A 19,885-nucleotide genomic window follows, 5' to 3' on the forward strand; every position below is an offset into this window, starting at 1 on the left:
TACAGGGAATTTTTACTAGGGTTAAATGTCAGGAATTGTGAAAAACTGAGTTTAAATGTATTTGGCTGAGGTGTATGTAAACTTCCAACTTCAACTGTAAATGTGTCCGCTAAGCAAATTCAATGTCATAACCACAGAGAGATATAGATATTCTTCACTTTCACTTCCTGGATGTTGTTGTTGGCCCGGCCTCAATTCTCATCGCTGATTGGCCGGTGGGAGTCACTGGGGGACACTGGGATAGCAGACTGCAGCTTCTTTCAGTTTCTCACACACATTGTGGGGAAAAGTGGGAAATGTGTTTTGGCAACGTTACAGTAACAGTAAGTCAATCTGGGTTGGGGAGGAAAGGGCCCAGAACTGCAAGAGGACGCCATTCAATAGCTAATGAGAAAGTTTATTCTGAATATACTGTATTTGCACATGAATAAACATTTTCCAGGATTATAAACATTACTATTTTCTTTCTTTCGTCCGAGAATAATAACAGTATTGTACAAATTTATACATGACTGATTCAGGCGAATCAAGTTCCACAAAAGTGTAACATCTTAAAAGCACAATCAAGGGAGATTGACGGGGAGGCCCACCAATAGCCTGTCAAAAGGGAGGCTGACAAGGGGAGATTAGTGGACAGGTCCACCAATGTTCTGCCATGAAAACGCTGGCAGAGAAAGATTGGGGGGCGGTCCCACCAATAGCCTGACATAGTGTGGCAGGCATGGGACACTTCCCTTATAACACACACTGAGCGTTCTTGAGAAGAAAAAATAAACAGTCCAGAAAAAGCATAAACCACACAATCCACACAGAGCGCCACAGCATCGAAAAACACTTCCAATCACTCTGCTAATATGTTATTCCTGAGGTGACAGCATCTGATTTTAGCCCTTAGAGTGGCATGAAATAACCAGACACCATTTCCCAAGGGTCTAGTCTGGTCTTGAATGTGACAACCTGTGACAGAGGAAAATATATGTATTGTCACATACACCAGAGAGGTGCAGTGAATTGTGTTGTTTTACAGGGTCAGCATTGTAGTACGGCGCCCCTGGAGCAAATTAGGGTTAAGTGCCTTGCTCAAGGGCAAATTGACCAATTTTTCACCTTGTCGGCTCGTGCATTCGAACCAGTGACATCTCGGTCACTGGCCCAACGCTCTAACCGCTAGGCCACTGCGCTCACTCAGACCAGGGCGGTACCAAATGCTGTCTCCTCAAGAGAAAGGCAGTAGAAGCTGTATCGTTATAATATCATAAACAAACACCCAACAAACCCATGGTAATATGCTTCCCATCCCAACGTTACACACCAAAGCAGGAGAAGAAAGAGGGTACTTTATCTCATTGCCTGCCACTGATACAGTATCATGGCATTATCATGCAACACAGGGAAAATAGATGAGATTTGCATTTATTCAATCCTAAACGTTGCATAAATGTTAGTAATAGGTTTCCCGGTAAACAGAGAAAGAGAGTCCTATGGCACTTGATATTCTTGAATGTTCTTAGATATTGAGGGTCTTAAATACCAGTATGTTAGTTAGTTTCCCCACAGAACATTGAAACAACCAATATGGGACCCTAAATGTCACCTCAGACCACTCGTATAGTTTCGGACATGACAGCAGTCCGCCTTTGGTGATGGTGCTCGAGTTTCACCACATAACATATTGGCAAATAATCATAGCTTAAGACTGGGATCATAACACAAGTCCCCTTCCTCTTCAGTGTTTCAGAGAAATGGAAAAAGCCCAGATGGATTTTATTCTGGGTGACGTAAGAACGCTTTTGTAATTATAATTTAAGCAATGATAATGAGGTGAGGGAGAAGTATTTGAATGGCACTAGAGACCACACAGCGTAATCATGTAGTTTCCCAACTCTACACTGAATTGACTATGTGGTTTCCGGAGTCCATATGCCTCTGTTTTCAAAGGAAACAATGCGTGAATGTTTCTGACATTACCCCAAGGCTCCTTTAAAGTCCCTGTTTTGGCAGTTGTTTTCATTTTCATTTACAGCAATTAATTCAATGAAGTATTACTAATACTAGTCTTAAGCAAGTTATCGGAAACTATGATTGTCAATTGTTATCGAATCGATTGTCTGAAATGATATTTTTTAGTGCTTAAGAGGTCAATTCAGTGCCAGGAACTCCTCTATATTTGCTCTACAACAGATCAGTAACACTAATTGACCATCAGATCACGTCCCAGTCCAACTAGCTGAATTGCATCACAAAGAAAAAACTTTTTTTTTAAAGCACAGCATATCTACCATGTCCCTCTTTTGAACCATGTTCAAAAATTAAACGAATACAATCAATTTAGAGAGGAATTGTTGATATGCTGACATGATAATAAAACCGTTTTTTAATAAAACTGCTTTTCTACAACGTTGAATAAAGAAGATTAACCTTATGTCTCTTTCACGCAAAGTTATTCCACTGCATAATCATTTGGCTAGACTGATTGACGGGCCCAGATTTGGTCCTGAATAAAATGAGGCACATTTCTGTTATTTCTTATGTAGTATTTTGGCAGCTGTTCTTGTGGAGAAATGAGTTAGCAGGTGTATACCATAGTATAGTACACTCAGAAAGACAGTATCCTATTGTCAATCTGTCTTGAATCTCTAAATCATAAAGTTGAAGTACCAGAACCACAAGGCACACAAAAACTAAGAAAGTACAACAGGACTGATATCCACACTGATATGTATGAATTTAGATTGGATTGTATTGATAGACATTCTCAGGAGGTCTTAAAGCAATTTCCGTTTTAATTCACTTTGCAACGAGGTGCAATTGTTTTTGATTTGGGGAAATGTTCTCTTCAATAGCGGACAGAACATTGTGAGAAAGACAGATTCTTGTAGTTGCAAGTCACGTATTCAACTATACTCAAATCAAGAAGTGATACATAAGCAAGCACAAATAAAGTGTCATGTACCAAAGTCTACATTTCCTACATCCCTCCTACTCTCTCTTCATTTTATATCCATTGCATTGACACATTGAAATCCATCAAAAAAGAATTGCATTAAAGCCAACATAACACAGTAGCATGCAGCTATGCCCTTCATCCTAATAAAAAACAAAAACAAACTTAAATATTCAAATGAATACCAAACACATCAAGTTTCCTTCAGGTCAGTAGCCACACAGTCAAATAAATAAAGCTAAAGGGTTTGTCTGACTAAGAATCAACATGGCACTAGAGATTAGACCAATGAGCGCACTAGAGGCCGGCCGGGGTGCCCTGATTGGTCAACTGCAATTTGGCAATGATGGTTAGTTCAAAGGGACCAGATACCAAGACGGTAGGACCTGACATTGACCATTTGTGGTCAGGGTTGAGGGAGAAGTGGTTGACCGCAAACAGAATGGGATCCATCACTTCAAACAGGTGATAGTGAGTGGGGGCAAAAGGGTTCATATGTGACCACATACTGCATATGAATGAATATGATGGTCGTACACCACATCTATACAAGAGGACAACAGCGTGAATGTAAATGTGTTGCTACTTTTAAATGGCAGTTGAAACAAACAGAATAATGCCAACAGCACCCCAGTGTAAAATAAAAAACATTCTGATTTCTGACTTTCTATTAAACAACTTATTGCAACTTGAACAAATCAAACAAACATTTCAATACTGAGTAACAAGCCACTGCAAAACGCTTTGAAGTAAATAAATAACTTTGTGACAAACACAACGGGACGGTTGCGAAGGGCAGCACTGTTTGTGGCAGTGTTGAATAAAACTCTACGGGGATCTCTTTTAGAACATCACAAAAACCTCAAAAACCTAGAAGGAACCCAAAAGGAAGAGGCAGTCCTTTCACTTTCCCCCTGGCACTGTAAGGCAGTCCAACCTGTAGCATTCGCAGGGTTGTCATAGTCGAGCCAAACAAAGGTCAAAGTTCACCACTCAATCACCTCGATCTCCCTAAGCTCAGATGGCTGGAAGCTCAGACGGCTGGAGGGGAAAAGTCAGGGGTCAGGGATGAAAGTTCTCGCTTAGAATTATTTTTACAACCCGCCGACGTTAACTTTCCTCCCTTTCTCCCACCCCTGGGTGAAGAAATGTAATGAAACCCTTGAAAAATGCATATATCCCAAAAGAAGATCTGTCAGGATGTGGTTTCAGATGTTTTTTTGTTTTAGCGTTCGTCGTTTTGAGGCAGCGTTGCATGCCGGTTGCCAGTGGCAACCGAGGTCTTCAGAGGTCACGAGGGGACAGCATGGTGAGTTGAGCCGGCCAGGAGCCAGAGCAGGGCCAGCTGCAGCGCCACCATGGCCAACAGGGACGGGCTCAGAGCGGACGCCCCACCACAGTCAAAGTCCTCCTCCTGTGACCACGGCAACAAGGGGGGAGGAGGAAGGTGGCAGGGGGACATGTTAGTGACAGACACAACCAAGTTGATGACCTTCTGACCCTGCTGACTAAAAGATAATGGGTTGAGTAGGGGTACAACAGCCCAGTATGTCTTACATATTCATAAAGCTATGTTTGATGACATAATAGCAAGGTATAATGGTACTAGACTGCATATCCACACTGAATAGAGAATGGGGTATGTATGGGATAACTGTAATCTGAGTATGGAATAATCCATGTCGGATAATCTGATGTCTGATAATCTGTACAGCTCTATAGAGTGGAACGTAATAACAAAACATTTTCAGACATATATAATTTGCTACATCATAAAATAAATAATAATTTGTTAGAGTTAAATTAGGAAGCAAGGGCTTGCGTTAGCTAGCATCTAGATTAGTAAACATGTCAGTAGACAAACAGACACAAAAAGAGAGATGGACAGAAATACATAGTATGATACTAAGAAAAAGAGATAGAGAGAGATAAAGAAAGAAAGAGAGAGAAAGAAAGAAAGAGAGAGAAAGAAAGAAAGAGAGAGAAAGAAAGAAAGAAAGAAAGAAAGAGAGAGAAAGAAAGAAAGAGAGCGAGAGAGAAAGAGCTTGATGGGACTGACCCGAGACAGCACATGAACAGTGGCAGCAGTAACATGAGCAGAGAGGAGGCCAATGGAGAGCCTGCGCTCGTCGGGCACATGTGCTCATCCTAACCATCAACAGCCAATCAAAGAGCAGGAAAAAAAACAGAAACAGAGGGAAAGAGAAAGTCATGCAGCAAACATTCCACAGTTAGCAGTTAAAAAGTCCATGTGCAAAGTGAATGGGCAGAAGAACAGAGAAAACAAAACACTTTGTGGAAAGGAGAAGAGAGAAAAACAGAGAGAAGCATCTAAATAGAAGGAAGGTGTGTGTGTGTGTGTCTACGTCTGTGTGTGTCTACATATGTATGTGTGTGTGTGTGTGTGTGTGTGTGTGTGTGTGTGTGAGAGAGAGAGAGAGAAAGAGTGCAAGCATAAGAAGTTAACACCATCATGAAACTTTGAGAAACCAAAAGGTTCGCCACTGGGATAAGACTAGTCTGAAAAACAAACCAAAGCATTCAAGTGCAGAGATTTCACACAAAGGATTTTAGTCATATACACTAAATATTTGCTTACTCTTGAACCACAGTGCAGTATGTCAATACCTGCCAATAACTTGTATTTGTGTGGGAAATCTCTGCACATATAGTAATCCAAAGACAAGAGTAGAGAACGAGGCAGCCATTTTGAGTAAAAGATGGAACATTAACAAGAGAATTATGCACAAAGAGAAAAGCACATGCATTGTGAAAACATATTAGTGTATTGTGAGTTTTGACATTGTGACGTTAAATTTGACGGTTGCCATTTTTAAACACAGAGGATGATAAAATAATAACGTGACCTACCCTCTCGTTGTTGTCGAAACAGGCATCTGGACCTTTTCGGAACCTTGGTTTCTCAGCCATTTCACATGGGTCTGGTCCCTCAGCTACATCAACCCATTCAGGAAATAAACCATTGGTTCTGGTAGCTCAACTGGCTAGAATATATCTACTGAACAAAAATAGACATGCAACATGTGAAAATTGTTGGTCCCATGTTTCATGAGCTGAAATAAGTAATCCCAGAAATGTTCCATAAAAGCTTATTTCTCTCAAACTTTGTGCACAAATTTGTTTACATCCCTGTTAGTGAGCATTTCTCCTCTGCCAAGATAATCTATTAATCCAAAAGGTGGGGCATATCAAGAAGCTGACTAAACAGCATGATCATTACACAGGTGCACTTTGTGCTGGGGACAATAAAAGGCCACTCTAATATGTGCAGTTTTGCCACACAACAATGCCACAGATGTCTCAAGTTTTGAGGGAGCGTGCAACTTTCATGATGACTTCAGGAATGTCCACAAGAGCTGTTTTCAGAGAATTTAATGTTCATTAATCTACAATGAGCCGCCTCAAACTTCGTTTTAGAGAATTTGGCAGTACGTCCAACCGGCCTCACAATCGCAGACCACATGTAACCACCACGCCAAGCCTAGGACCTCCACATCCGGCTTCTTCCCCTGCGGGATCGTCCGAGATCAGCCACCCGGACAGCTGATGAAACTGTGGGTTTGCATAAGCGAAGAATTTCTGCACAAACTATCAGAAACAGTCTCAGGGAAGCTCATCTGCGTGCTCGTCGTCCTCACCAGGGTCTTGACCTGACTGCAGTTCAGCGTCGTAACTGACTTCAGTGGGCAAAGGCTCACCTTCGATGGCCACTGGGACGCTGGAGAAGTGGGCTCTTCCGGTTTCTTCCGGTTTCAACTGTACCGGATAGATAGCAGACTGATGTTTGTTGATGTCAACGTTGTGAACAGAGTGCCCAATGGTGGAGGTGGGGTTATGGTATGGGCAGGCTCAAGCTATGGACAACAAGCACAATTGCATTTTATCGATGGCAATTTGAATACACAGAGATACCGTGACGAGATCCTGAGGCCCATTGTCGTGCCATTCATCACCTGCCATCACCTCATGTTTCAGCATAATAATGCACGGCCCCATGTCGCATGGATCTGTACACAATTCCTGGAAGCTGAAAATGTCCCGGTTCTTCCATGGCCAGCATACTCAACCTACATGTCACCCATTGAGCATGTTTGGGATGCTCTGGATCAACGTGTACGACAGTGTGTTACAGTTTCCGCCAATATCCAGCAACTTTGCACAGTCCTTGAAGAGGAGTGGGACAACATTCCACAGGCCACAATCAACAGCCTGATCAACTCTATGTGAAGGAGATGTGTCGTGCTGCATGCGGCAAATGATGGTCACACCAGATACTGACTGGTTTTCTGATCCACGCCCCTACTTTTTTTTTTTTTTAAAGGTATCTGTGACCAACAGATGCATATCTGTATTCCCAGTCATGTGAAATCCATAGATTAGGGCCCTTATGAATTAATTTCAATTGACTGATTTCCTGATATGAACTGTAACTCAGTAAAATCCTTTAAATGTTTGCATGTTGCGTTTATATTTTTGTTCAGTGTAATTCTTGCATCATCAGATATTGTGGGCACAGAATTAAATGGAACACTATTACATTGTATCTCTATGGCTGTGTGTTTCCCACATTGTGGCCACACATACCCAATCGATATCACTATCCACTTTGGATAGAAGTGGATGAAAGCAACTAGTAAATTACCATATCAAATTAAATATCAAGCCATAACATTAATCTAAATGTGAAAGAACAATCGGAACAGATGCTTTCAGAAAGACATGGAAAAACCACGTCATTTTTGGAGCAAATCAAATAGCCTCCTCTGAAACCCTTTTGGCTGCCATTTTGAATTTATGTGAATTTTCATTAGACTCCTTGCATAATTGGCTACAGCCCTGGTGTGTTGGTGTGTTGGATATGATCGATTTGTTTGTAAGCCTTTCAGAGTGGATTAGCCTTCGCTATCATCTGCCACAGAGAGAGACAGGAGACTGAGTCAGTACAGGTCTGAGTTTGGTTCATCTGCCACAGAAAGAGACAGGAGACTGAGTCAGTACAGGTCTGAGTTTGGTTCATCTGCCACAGAGAGAGACAGGAGACTGAGTCAGTACAGGTCTGAGTTTGGTTCATCTGCCACAGAAAGAGACAGGAGACTGAGTCAGTACAGGTCTGAGTTTGGTTCATCTGCCACAGAGAGAGACAGGAGACTGAGTCAGTACAGGTCTGAGTTTGGTTCATCTGCCACAGAAAGAGACAGGAGACTGAGTCAGTACAGGTCTGAGTTTGGTTCATCTGCCACAGAAAGAGAGAGAGGAGACAGTCAGTACAGGTCTGAGTCTGGTACATCTGCAACAGAGAGAGAGAGAGGAGACAGTCAGTACAGGTCTGAGTCTGGTACATCTGCCACAGAGAGAGAGAGAGGAGACAGTCAGTACAGGTCTGAATTTGGTTAATCTGCCACAGAAAGAGAGAGAGGGATAGAGGAGACAGTCAGTACAGGTCTGAGTCTGGTACATCTGCCACAGAGAGAGAGAGAGGAGACAGTCAGTACAGGTCTGAATTTGGTTAATCTGCCACAGAAAGAGAGAGAGGGATAGAGGAGACAGTCAGTACAGGTCTGAGTTTGGTACATCTGCCAAAGAGAGAGAGAGAGGAGACAGTCAGTACAGGTCTGAGTTTGGTACATCTGCCACAGAGAGAGAGAGGAGACAGTCAGTACAGGTCTGAGTTTGGTTCATCTGCCACAGAGAGAGAGAGGAGACAGTCAGTACATATCTGAGTTTGGTTCATCAGCCACAGAAAGAGAGAGAGAGAGGAGACAGTCAGTACAGGTCTGAGTTTGGTTCATCAGCCACAGAAAGAGAGAGAGAGAGAGAGAGAAGAGCCAGTCAGTACAGGTCTGAGTTTGGTTCATCTGCCATAGAGAGAGAGAGGAGACAGTCAGAAAAGGTCTGGTTTGGTTCATCAGCCACAGAGAGAGAGAGAGGAGCCAGTCAGTACAGGTCTGGTTTGGTTCATCAGCCACAGAAAGAGAGAGAGAGAGGAGACAGTCAGTACAGGTCTGAGTTTGGTTCATCAGCCACAGAAAGAGAGAGAGTGAGGAGACAGTCAATACAGGTCTGGTTTGGTTCATCAGCCACAGAGAGAGAGAGAGAGAGAGAGAGAGAGAGAGAGAGACAGTCAGTTCAGGTCTGAGTTTCACTTAGCCATAGAGGAAGTTCTGATCCATTGAGGAATATGAAACATTTTGTACTCTGCTTGTAAAAGTCAAGAATATAGGGACCAGTAGGATAAAAGAAAAAACCTGTACCACTTACTTTTACAACTGTACACCTTTTAATAATTAAACAAATAATAATGTAGTTAAATGTGATTATTTTAAGAAGAGTCACTGTATATACAAAGACCAGTAAACTAGAACTAACAAACTGTAAGTAGTACAGATGAACTACACAACTACATTAGACATTAATATATTACTACTATATTACAATATTAAACATTAGTGCTCTATTGACTGTATGTTTAAAGGATACAAGGCTGCTCGGCCTGTATTAAGGGCTTGTGGTCACATGACATGCAGGTGAGCTTGGCGTCAGCGATGACGAACACCAGGTTGGTCTTCCACAGTTTCTCAGCATGGAACATCCTGGATCGAGACAGAAACGAGACACAGAGGAGATGCCATGAGACAGTCATGTTTTCCAGAAATCCGGGTTGGAAGAATCTAATTATATTTCATATTTCAAGTGAAATACCCTTATGTTCCAATGAAAACATAATTGGCTGAATGAGTTGAGTCTACCTACCAAACATAAGCTGCATCTAACCTTGAAGGGTCGGTGTGAGGGCAACACTGTCTGCTTATATATGGTCCAAGCTCTAGTCTTAAATTACACCGGCCTCAGACCATAGCAGACCATAGCGGAAACACGGGCCGGCAGTTTTGAGTTTAGACAAAAATTGACCTTCTTTATGGTGGTTGTTAACTGGCGACGTATGCGAAGCTAATGCACAGCAACACAGTGCAGCAGGCACCCCATTAGACAGCACAAGGGAGCCTTAAAACAGCAAACGCACCGCCAAGATTGTGGTCTGCCTTGCAGCATACTGACTCTACCTCACCTTCAAGGCATGTGGAGTTTACTACCTCCTCGGCCCAGGGAACTCCACTTTGTCATTAGAGTGCCGGGTTTATTCGGTTGAGTGCAATTGCACTGGCAGCACTAGCAGACCACTAGCAGAGCACTAGCAGCACTAGCAGACCACTAGCAGACCACTAGCAGACCACTAGCAGAGCACTAGCAGAGCACTAGCAGAGCACTAGCAGAGCACTAGCAGACCACTAGCAGACCACTAGCAGCACTAGCAGACCACTAGCAGACCACTAGCAAACCACTAGCAGAGCACTAGCAGAGCACTAGCAGCACTAGCAGACCACTAGCAGACCACTAGCAGCACTAGCAGAGCACTAGCAGACCACTAGCAGCACTAGCAGACCACTAGCAGCACTAGCAGACCACTAGCAAACCACTAGCGCAGCACTAGCAGACCACTAGCAGAGCACTAGCAGAGCACTAGCAGACCACTAGCAGACCACTAGCAAACCACTAGCAGCACTAGTAAACCACTAGCAGACCACTAGCAAACCACTAGCAGCACTAGCAAACCACTAGCAGCACTAGTAAACCACTAGCAGACCACTAGCAGACCACTAGCAGCAATAGCAGAGCACTAGCAGAGCACTAGCAGACCACTAGCAGAGCACTAGCAGACCACTAGCAGCACTAGCAGACCACTAGCAGCACTAGCAGAGCACTAGCAGACCACTAGCAGACCACTAGCAGCACTAGCAGACCACTAGCAAACCACTAGCGCAGCACTAGCAGACCACTAGCAGAGCACTAGCAGAGCACTAGCAGAGCACTAGCAGACCACTAGCAGAGCACTAGCAGACCACTAGCAGCAATAGCAGAGCACTAGCAGCAATAGCAGAGCACTAGCAGAGCACTAGCAGCACTAGCAGCACTAGCAGAGCACTAGCAGCACTAGCAGAGCACTAGCAGCACTAGCAGACCACTAGCAGCACTAGCAGACCACTAGCAGCACTAGCAGAGCACTAGCAGAGCACTAGCAGAGCACTAGCAGACCACTAGCAGACCACTAGCAGCACTAGTAAACCACTAGCAGACCACTAGCAAACCACTAGCAGCACTAGCAAACCACTAGCAGCACTAGTAAACCACTAGCAGAGCACTAGCAGACCACTAGCAGACCACTAGCAGACTACTAGCAGACCACTAGCAGACCACTAGCAAACCACTAGCAGAGCACTAGCAGACCACTAGCAGACCACTAGCAGAGCACTAGCAGCACTAGCAGACCACTAGCAGAGCACTAGCAGAGCACTAGCAAACCACTAGCGCAGCACTAGCAGACCACTAGCAGACCACTAGCAGACCACTAGCAGAGCACTAGCAGACCACTAGCAGAGCACTAGCAGAGCACTAGCAGAGCACTAGCGCAGCACTAGCAGACCACTAGCAGACTACTAGTAGACTACTAGCAGACCACTAGCAGACCACAAGTGCAGCAATAGCAGACCACTAGCAGACCACTAGCAGAGCACTAGCAGACCACAAGCAGACCACTAGCAGAGCACTAGCAGAGCACTGGCAGACCACAAGCAGACCACAAGCAGACCACTAGCGCAGCACTAGAAGACCACTAGCAGATCACTAGCAGACCACTAGCAGACCACAAGCGCAGCAACAGCAGAGCACTAGCAGAGCACTAGCAGACCACTAGCAGACCACTAGCAGACCACACCAAGACTATATAACAAGAGTACTTGAGAATGAAATCGCACACAAGCTGTGTGAAGAAGTTGTCTGTAGTCTCAGTGATGTAGCTATGTGGTGGGGTGGAGAGAATGAATGTGCTTGTATTCAATTCAGGGGCTCTGATTCCCAAGATTCTTTGCGTCCAACATTCAACCCATTGTGCCTTCCAGCCTGGCCAAAAGTAGTGTACTACCACATTGCCATTTCAGATGTATCCACAGTCATTAGAACCAATTGTATGGCAGCACCATCTTTAGATAGGATCCTATGCCCTGTTATTGGAACTAAACTGTCAGAGGTAATATGGGTCAAGCACATTCCACTGTCTTGAATCTGCACAGCTGGTTTAGAGCAGACCTGATCGCAATCAGCCAGTGCCTTTTCCCCACTGAGCCACATATAATAATTCCTTCCATTGAGGTAGAGTTGTACTTGGCTCTTGGTGGGTTCATATATAATAAGTGTGATGAGCAATGATCCCTCTAATTTTTTTCGGCACTGAGCAAATTTCAGGTCTGCTGAGCGCAAACTTTCTGTGCAACTTCTGGTGTGTTTACTGTGAACACTGAGGCTTTACCTCCTTTAAGTTACAACAGTGGCCAAGTAGGCTACTGTGGCTATTTGATCATAATGTAGGTCTACCAGAGTGGTCTACCATCAAAAACAATGGAGAAAATGCATCCCATAACATTTTAACATGGAAATAGCTGTTCTATCATTCAGCCTACAGTAGCAACAAATGTGTGGTGTTAAATGTAGGCCTACATTCCATGAGACTTTTGGAAAAAAACATGCAGGACTTGACCTTAACCTCTTTATCCACTTGTCCTTCAGACAAGGTGACTGAAAATGTGTTGTTTGATGCAAGAAACCACTTAACAAAATAAAATGCATTATTATTCCCATACCATTATTACAGAGAATCAGACAAACGATGCTTTGATCTCAAAACAAGCGTAACTACTCCCAACCTCTCATGCTGTAAGCACAGTCCAGTTGAAAGTGAACGGCACAGATCCATATATGGTGATGGTCTATTTGCATATACGCCTACTGCAGTTCTGATTGGTTATGCCGCACCGTAGAATAGAGTGTGGAGTATGGACCTGAGTCATGCCTGTCAATGCAATAGAATCCTACTCCAATGCGCTCTTCCTACAAGAAAATCTCGTTTTGTTTCATTATGTTGCATTGAAAGTGGCTAATATTGCATTGATTTGATCACAATTCCCACATTAAAGGGAAATGTTGATAGTATTAACTAAAGGAGAGAACTAGAATGTTGAGTGAAGTTCCATCTCGTGCTCTGCGTGGCAGTCCCAGAGGATTGTTGATGAGGTTTTACCAAGGTTATGTTCAGTTGGGTACGCCATACCAAAACGTTTTGCAATGGAAAATGGAATTCTATGTTGTTATTGGACAAGTTTAGGTAGTGCCTACCCATTTAAAAAAAAAATCTCCCTACTGCAAAGGACCCTGGAGTGTGTAAAATAGGTTGCAGTGACTGACAGCTCTCACCTGGAGCAGTTTTCACAGTCTAGCGTTCCTCTGAAGGACTTTTCCTCGTTGTCATAGAAGTATTGAGTCTGCTCCGTGATACAGCTCTCCTTGGACATGTCAGGTATTTCGTCATCAGTGTCCGCTGTGGAACACACAGCACGCACACACAAATGCAGCACACACGCACACACGCACAACACACACTCACGCACACAAACAGATTGTCAAGGATCCAGCAAGGTATGGGTTATGTCCATGTTCTCAAGTTCTGAGAAGACAAATTACTGTTCAGTTGCTCTGGTAGCCAAAACATACCGAAATCCATCTACATTAGAACAATGTTATTTCTCAATTAATATTCCTGGCATAGCTCATCATTGCTTGATGAATAACTTGCCCTGCTCTGAGAATTCCGTCATTGCTTTCATAACAACAGCGTCAATACTTTTTATTAAGGGCCCGTCATGCTAAATAGAAAAGGGCATTTTATTACAATGTCATTTTTAATGAGATCATACTTAACAACCTCATTTTAAAAAATGTTTTAGAAGAGTCGGAAATCTCACCTGCGTGCAAGAAATTAGGGAACGCTATGCTAACCAACAACTGCTGTAGTATCGACCTGTAGGGAATCAAAGAACACAAATGATTACCTCTTGACAGAACATCCAACAAATCTTCTATCCGTGACAGGATAAATACTCACATACTGTATAATCACAACCCACATTTCTTACAGATTTTCATTCAGATGGCGAGTTTATTGGCTTTTAGCGAAGGAACCACAAATGTCATAATCAAAAAGCCTTTGTGTGGAAAAATATGACAATGTGTTAGCCTCCCTGTAAACAAATCTAATTTTATTGGACATATTGTAAGACACAGCTAATGAAATCAGGACAGAAGGTGAGCTAGTGTAAACAAAGTGCTCTGGGACCTGTAGAATGCTTACACAGATGGCCCACAGACTGCCTCTGTATCTTTACATCTGCACTGGGAACAGTGTTAAAGAACCAAGAGTTGGGTCTCACCAGGCTGCTGCTGATGCTAACCATCCAACGTTCAAAATGTCTGCTATGGTGGGCTGCAAGGGAGAAAAAGGTTGGGTATTACAAAACACATTACAAAACATATTTTCACATGGTGAAGCCCAAGCGTAACTTCAGGTAATCGAAACAACTCCCAATAACTAAACAGTCCATGTAAAACAGCACATTTTAAACTTGGGCTTAAAACTTTTCTAAACATCCTGATTGTGCTGGCAGAGCGAGTCTCGAGCCGAGGCATTTGCCAAGTGCGAGGACACCGACTCAGACAAGCCAGACAAGATTTTGGAAGGGAATTAGCACAGAGCCCACCACAACAGATGCTAGTGTAAATCTACAAAGTGAAAAGGAACAACAAGTAGGTTCCTGTTTGCCTGAAACAGCCATGTTGTTTTGATTATGATTAGCATGCAATGCTCTGGTCTAGTGACTCAGGCCTGTGTCCTTTCTTTCCAGGTTTCCTATGAAAAGCTTTTATCTACATCTTTGATCTAAATTTGTAGTCAAAATCTATTTGTGAGTAACGATGAAAATGTAGATCAAAGTCTACAAAGATTCTGTTTGTTAATTGATACAAACGTATGCTAAAAATCTAGAACCAACATTGTCCTAAATAATTCTGTAAATGACTTTAAATTAAAGTGATAGATCACTCCAAAAGTGTGTCAGAAGACTACAGACCACAAAAGTTGGTTGTGTAGATCCAGCTTTAGATGTGCTATCTTAATTTGATCAATATTTTGTTGCAGAGAATTTTCCATTGCAGTAGGAAATTAGGTAGGTTTAAAAAGGCTTCTAAAGTTTGTAATTTCTACTTTAACATTTCAGACTTGATTTGCCCTAACGAAAAATGTATCAACTACTACAAAAATGTCCATTAATTATAATCCACATTTCCTGTTGCTGCAGGATTAGCAAATAAACTCTCCTTCCAGACTTATATTAAGCATCTCCAATCCAAAATTAAATCTAGAATTGGCTTCCTATTTCGCAACAAAGCCTACTTCACTCATGCTGCCAAACATACCCTCGTAAAACTGACCATCTTACCGATCCTCGACTTCGGCGATGTAATTTACAAAATAGCCTCCAAACACTCTACTCAACAAATTGGATGCAGTCTATCACAGTGCCATCCGTTTTGTCGCCAAAGTCCCATATACTACCCACCACTGCGACCTGTACGCTCTCGTTGGTTGGCCCTCGCTTCATACTCGTAGTCAAACCCACTGGCTCCAGGTCATCTACAAGTCTCTGCTAGGTAAAGCCCCGCCTTATCTCAGCTCACTGGTCACCATAGCAGCACCCACCTGTAGCACGCGCTCCAGCAGGTATATCTCACTGGTCACCCCCAAAGCCAATTATTCCTTTGGCCGCCTTTCCTTCCAGTTCTCTGCTGCCAATGACTGGAACAAACTGCAAAAATCACTGAAGCTGGAGACTCATATCTCCCTCACTAGCTTTAAGCACCAGCTGTCAGAGCAGCTCACAGATCACTGCACCTGTACATAGCCCATCTGTAAATAGCCCATCCAACTACCTCATCCCCATACTGTATTTATTTATTTATTTATCTTGCTTCTTTGCACCCTAGTATCTCTACTTGCACATCTACCATTCCAGTGTTTAATTGCTATATTGTAATTACTTCGCCACCATGGCCTATTTATTGCCTTACCTCCCTTATCCTACCTCATTTGCACATACTGTATATAGACTTTTCTACTGTATTATTGACTGTATGTTTGTTTATTCCATGTGTAACTCTGTTGTTGTATGTGTCGAACTGCTTTGCTTTATCTTGGCCAGGTCGCAGTTGCAAATGAGAACTTGTTCTCAACTAGCCTACCTGGTTAAATAAAGGTGAAATATATATATATATATATATATATATATATATATATATATATATATATATATATATATATATATATTTTTTTTTTCCTGCTGCAAGAAACTGGCCAAATTAAGATAGTACATGTGTATATACCTTAAATTAGATTGCCTCAAACGAATGGGAAAGACGTGCACAAATAGCCAGATCTACACAACAAATGGCTTTAAACATGGACTTATCACCTCATCAAATAGCCAGATGTACACAACAAATAGCTTGAGACATGGACTTATCACCTTATCAAATGGCCAGATGTACACGACAAATAACTAGATCTACACAACAAATAGCTTGAGACATGGACTTATCACCTTATCAAATGGCCAGATGTACACAACAAATAACTAGATCTACACAACAAATAGCTTGAGACATGGACTTATCACCTTATCAAATAGCCAGATGTACATGACAAATAACTAGATCTACACAACAAATAGCTTGAGACATGGACTTATCACCTTATCAAATAGCCAGATGTACACGACAAATAACTAGATCTACACAACAAATAGCTTGAGACATGGACTTATCACCTTATCAAATAGCCAGATGTACATGACAAATAACTGTATCTACACAACAAATGGCTTGAGACATGGACTTATCACCTTATCAAATAGTCTGATCTACACAACAAATGGCTTGAGACATATCACCTTGATCTTAGACTACGTTTGACATCTAAAAACATCTGACAAGTTTTGATTTTAGAGTGAACCATCACTTTAAACTACAAATCTATGGCTTGTTATTGAAAATGTTCACTACCCCTTTAAGATCCCATATTACAACAGCTTCAAAATAGTCTTAGAGCAACCTAACACTCAGTCCACTCCAAGTGTTACCCAAAGACATTACTCTGACTAATCCATTCTTTTCAGGAGGCCTTTAACTGCTCAAACGGCTCTTACTCGTTACCCCGCATTTCCCCTGGTGTCCGTCTAATCTGTATTTATGGTTATTTATGGTCCTCTGGTGACGGTGTGTGTGTATATGTGTGTGTGTGTCTCTGGCTTATGTAACTCACCACGTAGACTGAGCGCAGGCCCGCCGCGGACCCCTTGCTCTCCCTCTTGGGGTCGCAGACCGACTGGTAGTCGTACGTCTTGTTGAGCGTGAACAGAGACATGTTAACCAGGTTGACCATGAGGGTAGGGTCGATCATCCCGAAGAACTGGCCGATCTGTAGGGGGGGGAGGTTGGAGATGTGCAAGCGCATTGCACATGTAAGTGCCCATGGACGCAGAACAGACACTTATGCACATGAACACACACAGATTGACGCAGATACATTGGGCGTACACACACACACACACACACACACACAACACATACCACACATCTGCGACCACATGTGAGTTCCCAGTGCCCATATAAACATTTATAATAACATTTATGAAAATAAATACAAATAAAACAGATAGGTTCAGTGAAATGTGTTGTTCTAAAGGGTCGGCCATAGTAGTACGGCACCCCTGGATAAATTAGGGTTAAGTGCCTTGCTCAAGGGCACATCGACAGGTTTTTCACCTTATTGGTTCAGGTATTTCAACCTGCCACCTTTCGGTTACTGGCCCAAAGCTCTAACCACTAGGCTACCTGCCACTCTTCATAATTGACAGATATACACTGAGTGAACAAAACATTAAGAGCAACTTCCTAATATTGAATTGCACCTCCTTTTGCCCTCAGAACAGCCTCAATTCGTCGGGGCATGAACTATAAGGTGCCGAATGCATTCCACAGGGATGCTGGCCCATGTTGACGCCAATGCTTCCCACAGTTGTGTCAAGTTGGCTGGATATCCTTTGGGTGTTGGACCATCATTGTTGATACACACGGGACACTCAAATCGGTGTGTCTGGCACCTACTACCATACCCCATTCAAAGCCACTTAAATATTTTGACTTGCCCATTCACCCTCTGAATGGCACACATTTAACATGTCTCCTCCCCTTCATCTACACTGATTGAAGTGGATTTAACAGGTGACATCAATAAGTGATCTTAGCTTTCACCTGGATTCACCTGGTCTCTCTATGTCATGGAAAGAGCAGGTGTTCCTAATGTTCTGTACACTCAGAGTATAACCCAGGTGATTTGAGTAAAAATCCTGTCCAGGACTGACCAGTCCAGAAATGACCCACTCTGATAGGCTAGTGTGGCTCACCATTTCAAAAAGGATTTCCTTAGCATTTTTTTTTGTTGAGGAGATAAAAACCCAAACGCTTTAATCTTGGTGAAGTCATCTCAGCTCTCATGAGCACTCGGACACACACACATTTTTAAAACACACACACATGAATGTGCTCTCACACACACTCCCGCACATGTACTCCCGCGCACGCACACAATCACACACAGTCAGTAAATCCCACCTGGCTCACCCAGCTGATATGTAGCAGTGGGATTCAGTTTAATCAAATTAACACAGTATACCAGGAAGCCTAAATGAACATGGAGGAAGTGGTCACGGCACGTCTAGACATCCCTTCGGTGTGTGTGTGTGTGTGCGTGTGTATGTATGTGCGTACGTCAGAGCAAGTGTACGTGATAGTGTGTGTGTGTGTGTGTGTGTGTGTGTGTGTGTGTGTGTGTGTGTGTGTGTGTGTGTGTGTGTGTGTGTGTGTGTGTGTGTGTGTGTGTGTGTGTGTGTGTGTGTGTGTATGCGAGAAAAAAAAAAAAGCCCTCCTCTTCCGCTATTCAAGGTCGCGGTGAACGACCCCAAAATCACACCGGTCCCCTCATTTTGGACCCTGCAACCCCAAGATTCGGAGAAAGAGTTGGTTATGGCTCACCACGTCTGTCATAAGGAAATATAAATCAATGCTTCTATAAAAACCTGTCTCCCCTTTCCCTGTGGAATAACACAAATAATGAATTAACAGTCACAGATCTGTCGGCTGGGACCCGCCAGGACCCCCTGGAGAGGGAGAGCCGTACCTCCTTTAGGAAACATGATTTAGGGTCGAGTGGCCTTCTCCAAACAAGGAACCCTAGTTTTTTAGTGCTCCTGCCAAACATCTGAAGGGGACTGATTTATCCAGCACACACCCTGATTGGGGCCTGCAGCCTGGGCAGCATGAAAAACATTTATTCAAGTGGTAGGGTGAGGGGTCCACACTGGGTGTAGTGTGTGTGTGTGTGTGTGTGTGTGTGTGTGTGTGTGTGTGTGTGTGTGTGTGTGTGTGTGTGTGTGTGTGTGTGTGTGTGTGTGTGTGTGTGTGTGTGTGTGTGGGGGGGGTATGGTGAATTTAGGTTCAGATAGGGTTTGAGTGGGTTGAAGTGCACATGGGTTAGGTTGTATAAGGTTGGGACATGTTGGGTAAACTTAGTCAGGATCAGGTTGATTTGAGTTGGGTCAGTGTTGACTATGGGTTGAGTAGGGCTGAAAAAGGTAATATCAATAAGAGTTGGATGAGAGTGACTCACCTGACCGATGTATTCATCCCGATTGGCCATGACTAGGAATCCCCCATCATCCAGGATGACACAGTCCACATGCTGGAATCATATAGAGATAACGGGATAAACCATCATCATATAGAGGGAGGTAGAATTGGATAATTCTCAATCATTATTTGCATGCTCAAGTCATCTTAATTTAATAGTTGTATTTGTCTTAAAATTCTATCGCCAATCAAATAATTGTATTTCATATAATTGTATAATCAATCAAATTATCTTAC

The 19,885-nt window shown here is 43.0% G+C and overlaps 1 protein-coding gene across 2 annotated transcripts in view; it reads right to left on the minus strand.

Moving 5' to 3' along the window:
• Nucleotides 1-376: 376 nt before the first annotated feature.
• Nucleotides 377-19,885, minus strand: part of LOC106576572 (voltage-dependent calcium channel subunit alpha-2/delta-1) — a 189,285-nt gene continuing 169,776 nt past the window's right edge. For both annotated transcript variants that reach the window (XM_045700027.1, XM_045700026.1), the window contains 8 exons: nt 19,629-19,700; nt 17,223-17,378; nt 14,281-14,333; nt 13,816-13,871; nt 13,268-13,391; nt 9,443-9,555; nt 5,816-5,898; nt 377-4,358 (listed from right to left, as the gene is read on the minus strand). In XM_045700027.1, coding sequence (XP_045555983.1) covers nt 4,236-4,358; nt 5,816-5,898; nt 9,443-9,555; nt 13,268-13,391; nt 13,816-13,871; nt 14,281-14,333; nt 17,223-17,378; nt 19,629-19,700 — 780 coding nt within the window. In that variant the 3' untranslated portion in view covers nt 377-4,235. The remainder of the gene's footprint in view (nt 4,359-5,815; nt 5,899-9,442; nt 9,556-13,267; nt 13,392-13,815; nt 13,872-14,280; nt 14,334-17,222; nt 17,379-19,628; nt 19,701-19,885) is intronic.

The sequence above is a fragment of the Salmo salar genome, chromosome ssa17, assembly GCF_905237065.1.
Source record: "Salmo salar chromosome ssa17, Ssal_v3.1, whole genome shotgun sequence".
In the NCBI taxonomy this organism is placed as follows: domain Eukaryota; kingdom Metazoa; phylum Chordata; class Actinopteri; order Salmoniformes; family Salmonidae; genus Salmo; species Salmo salar.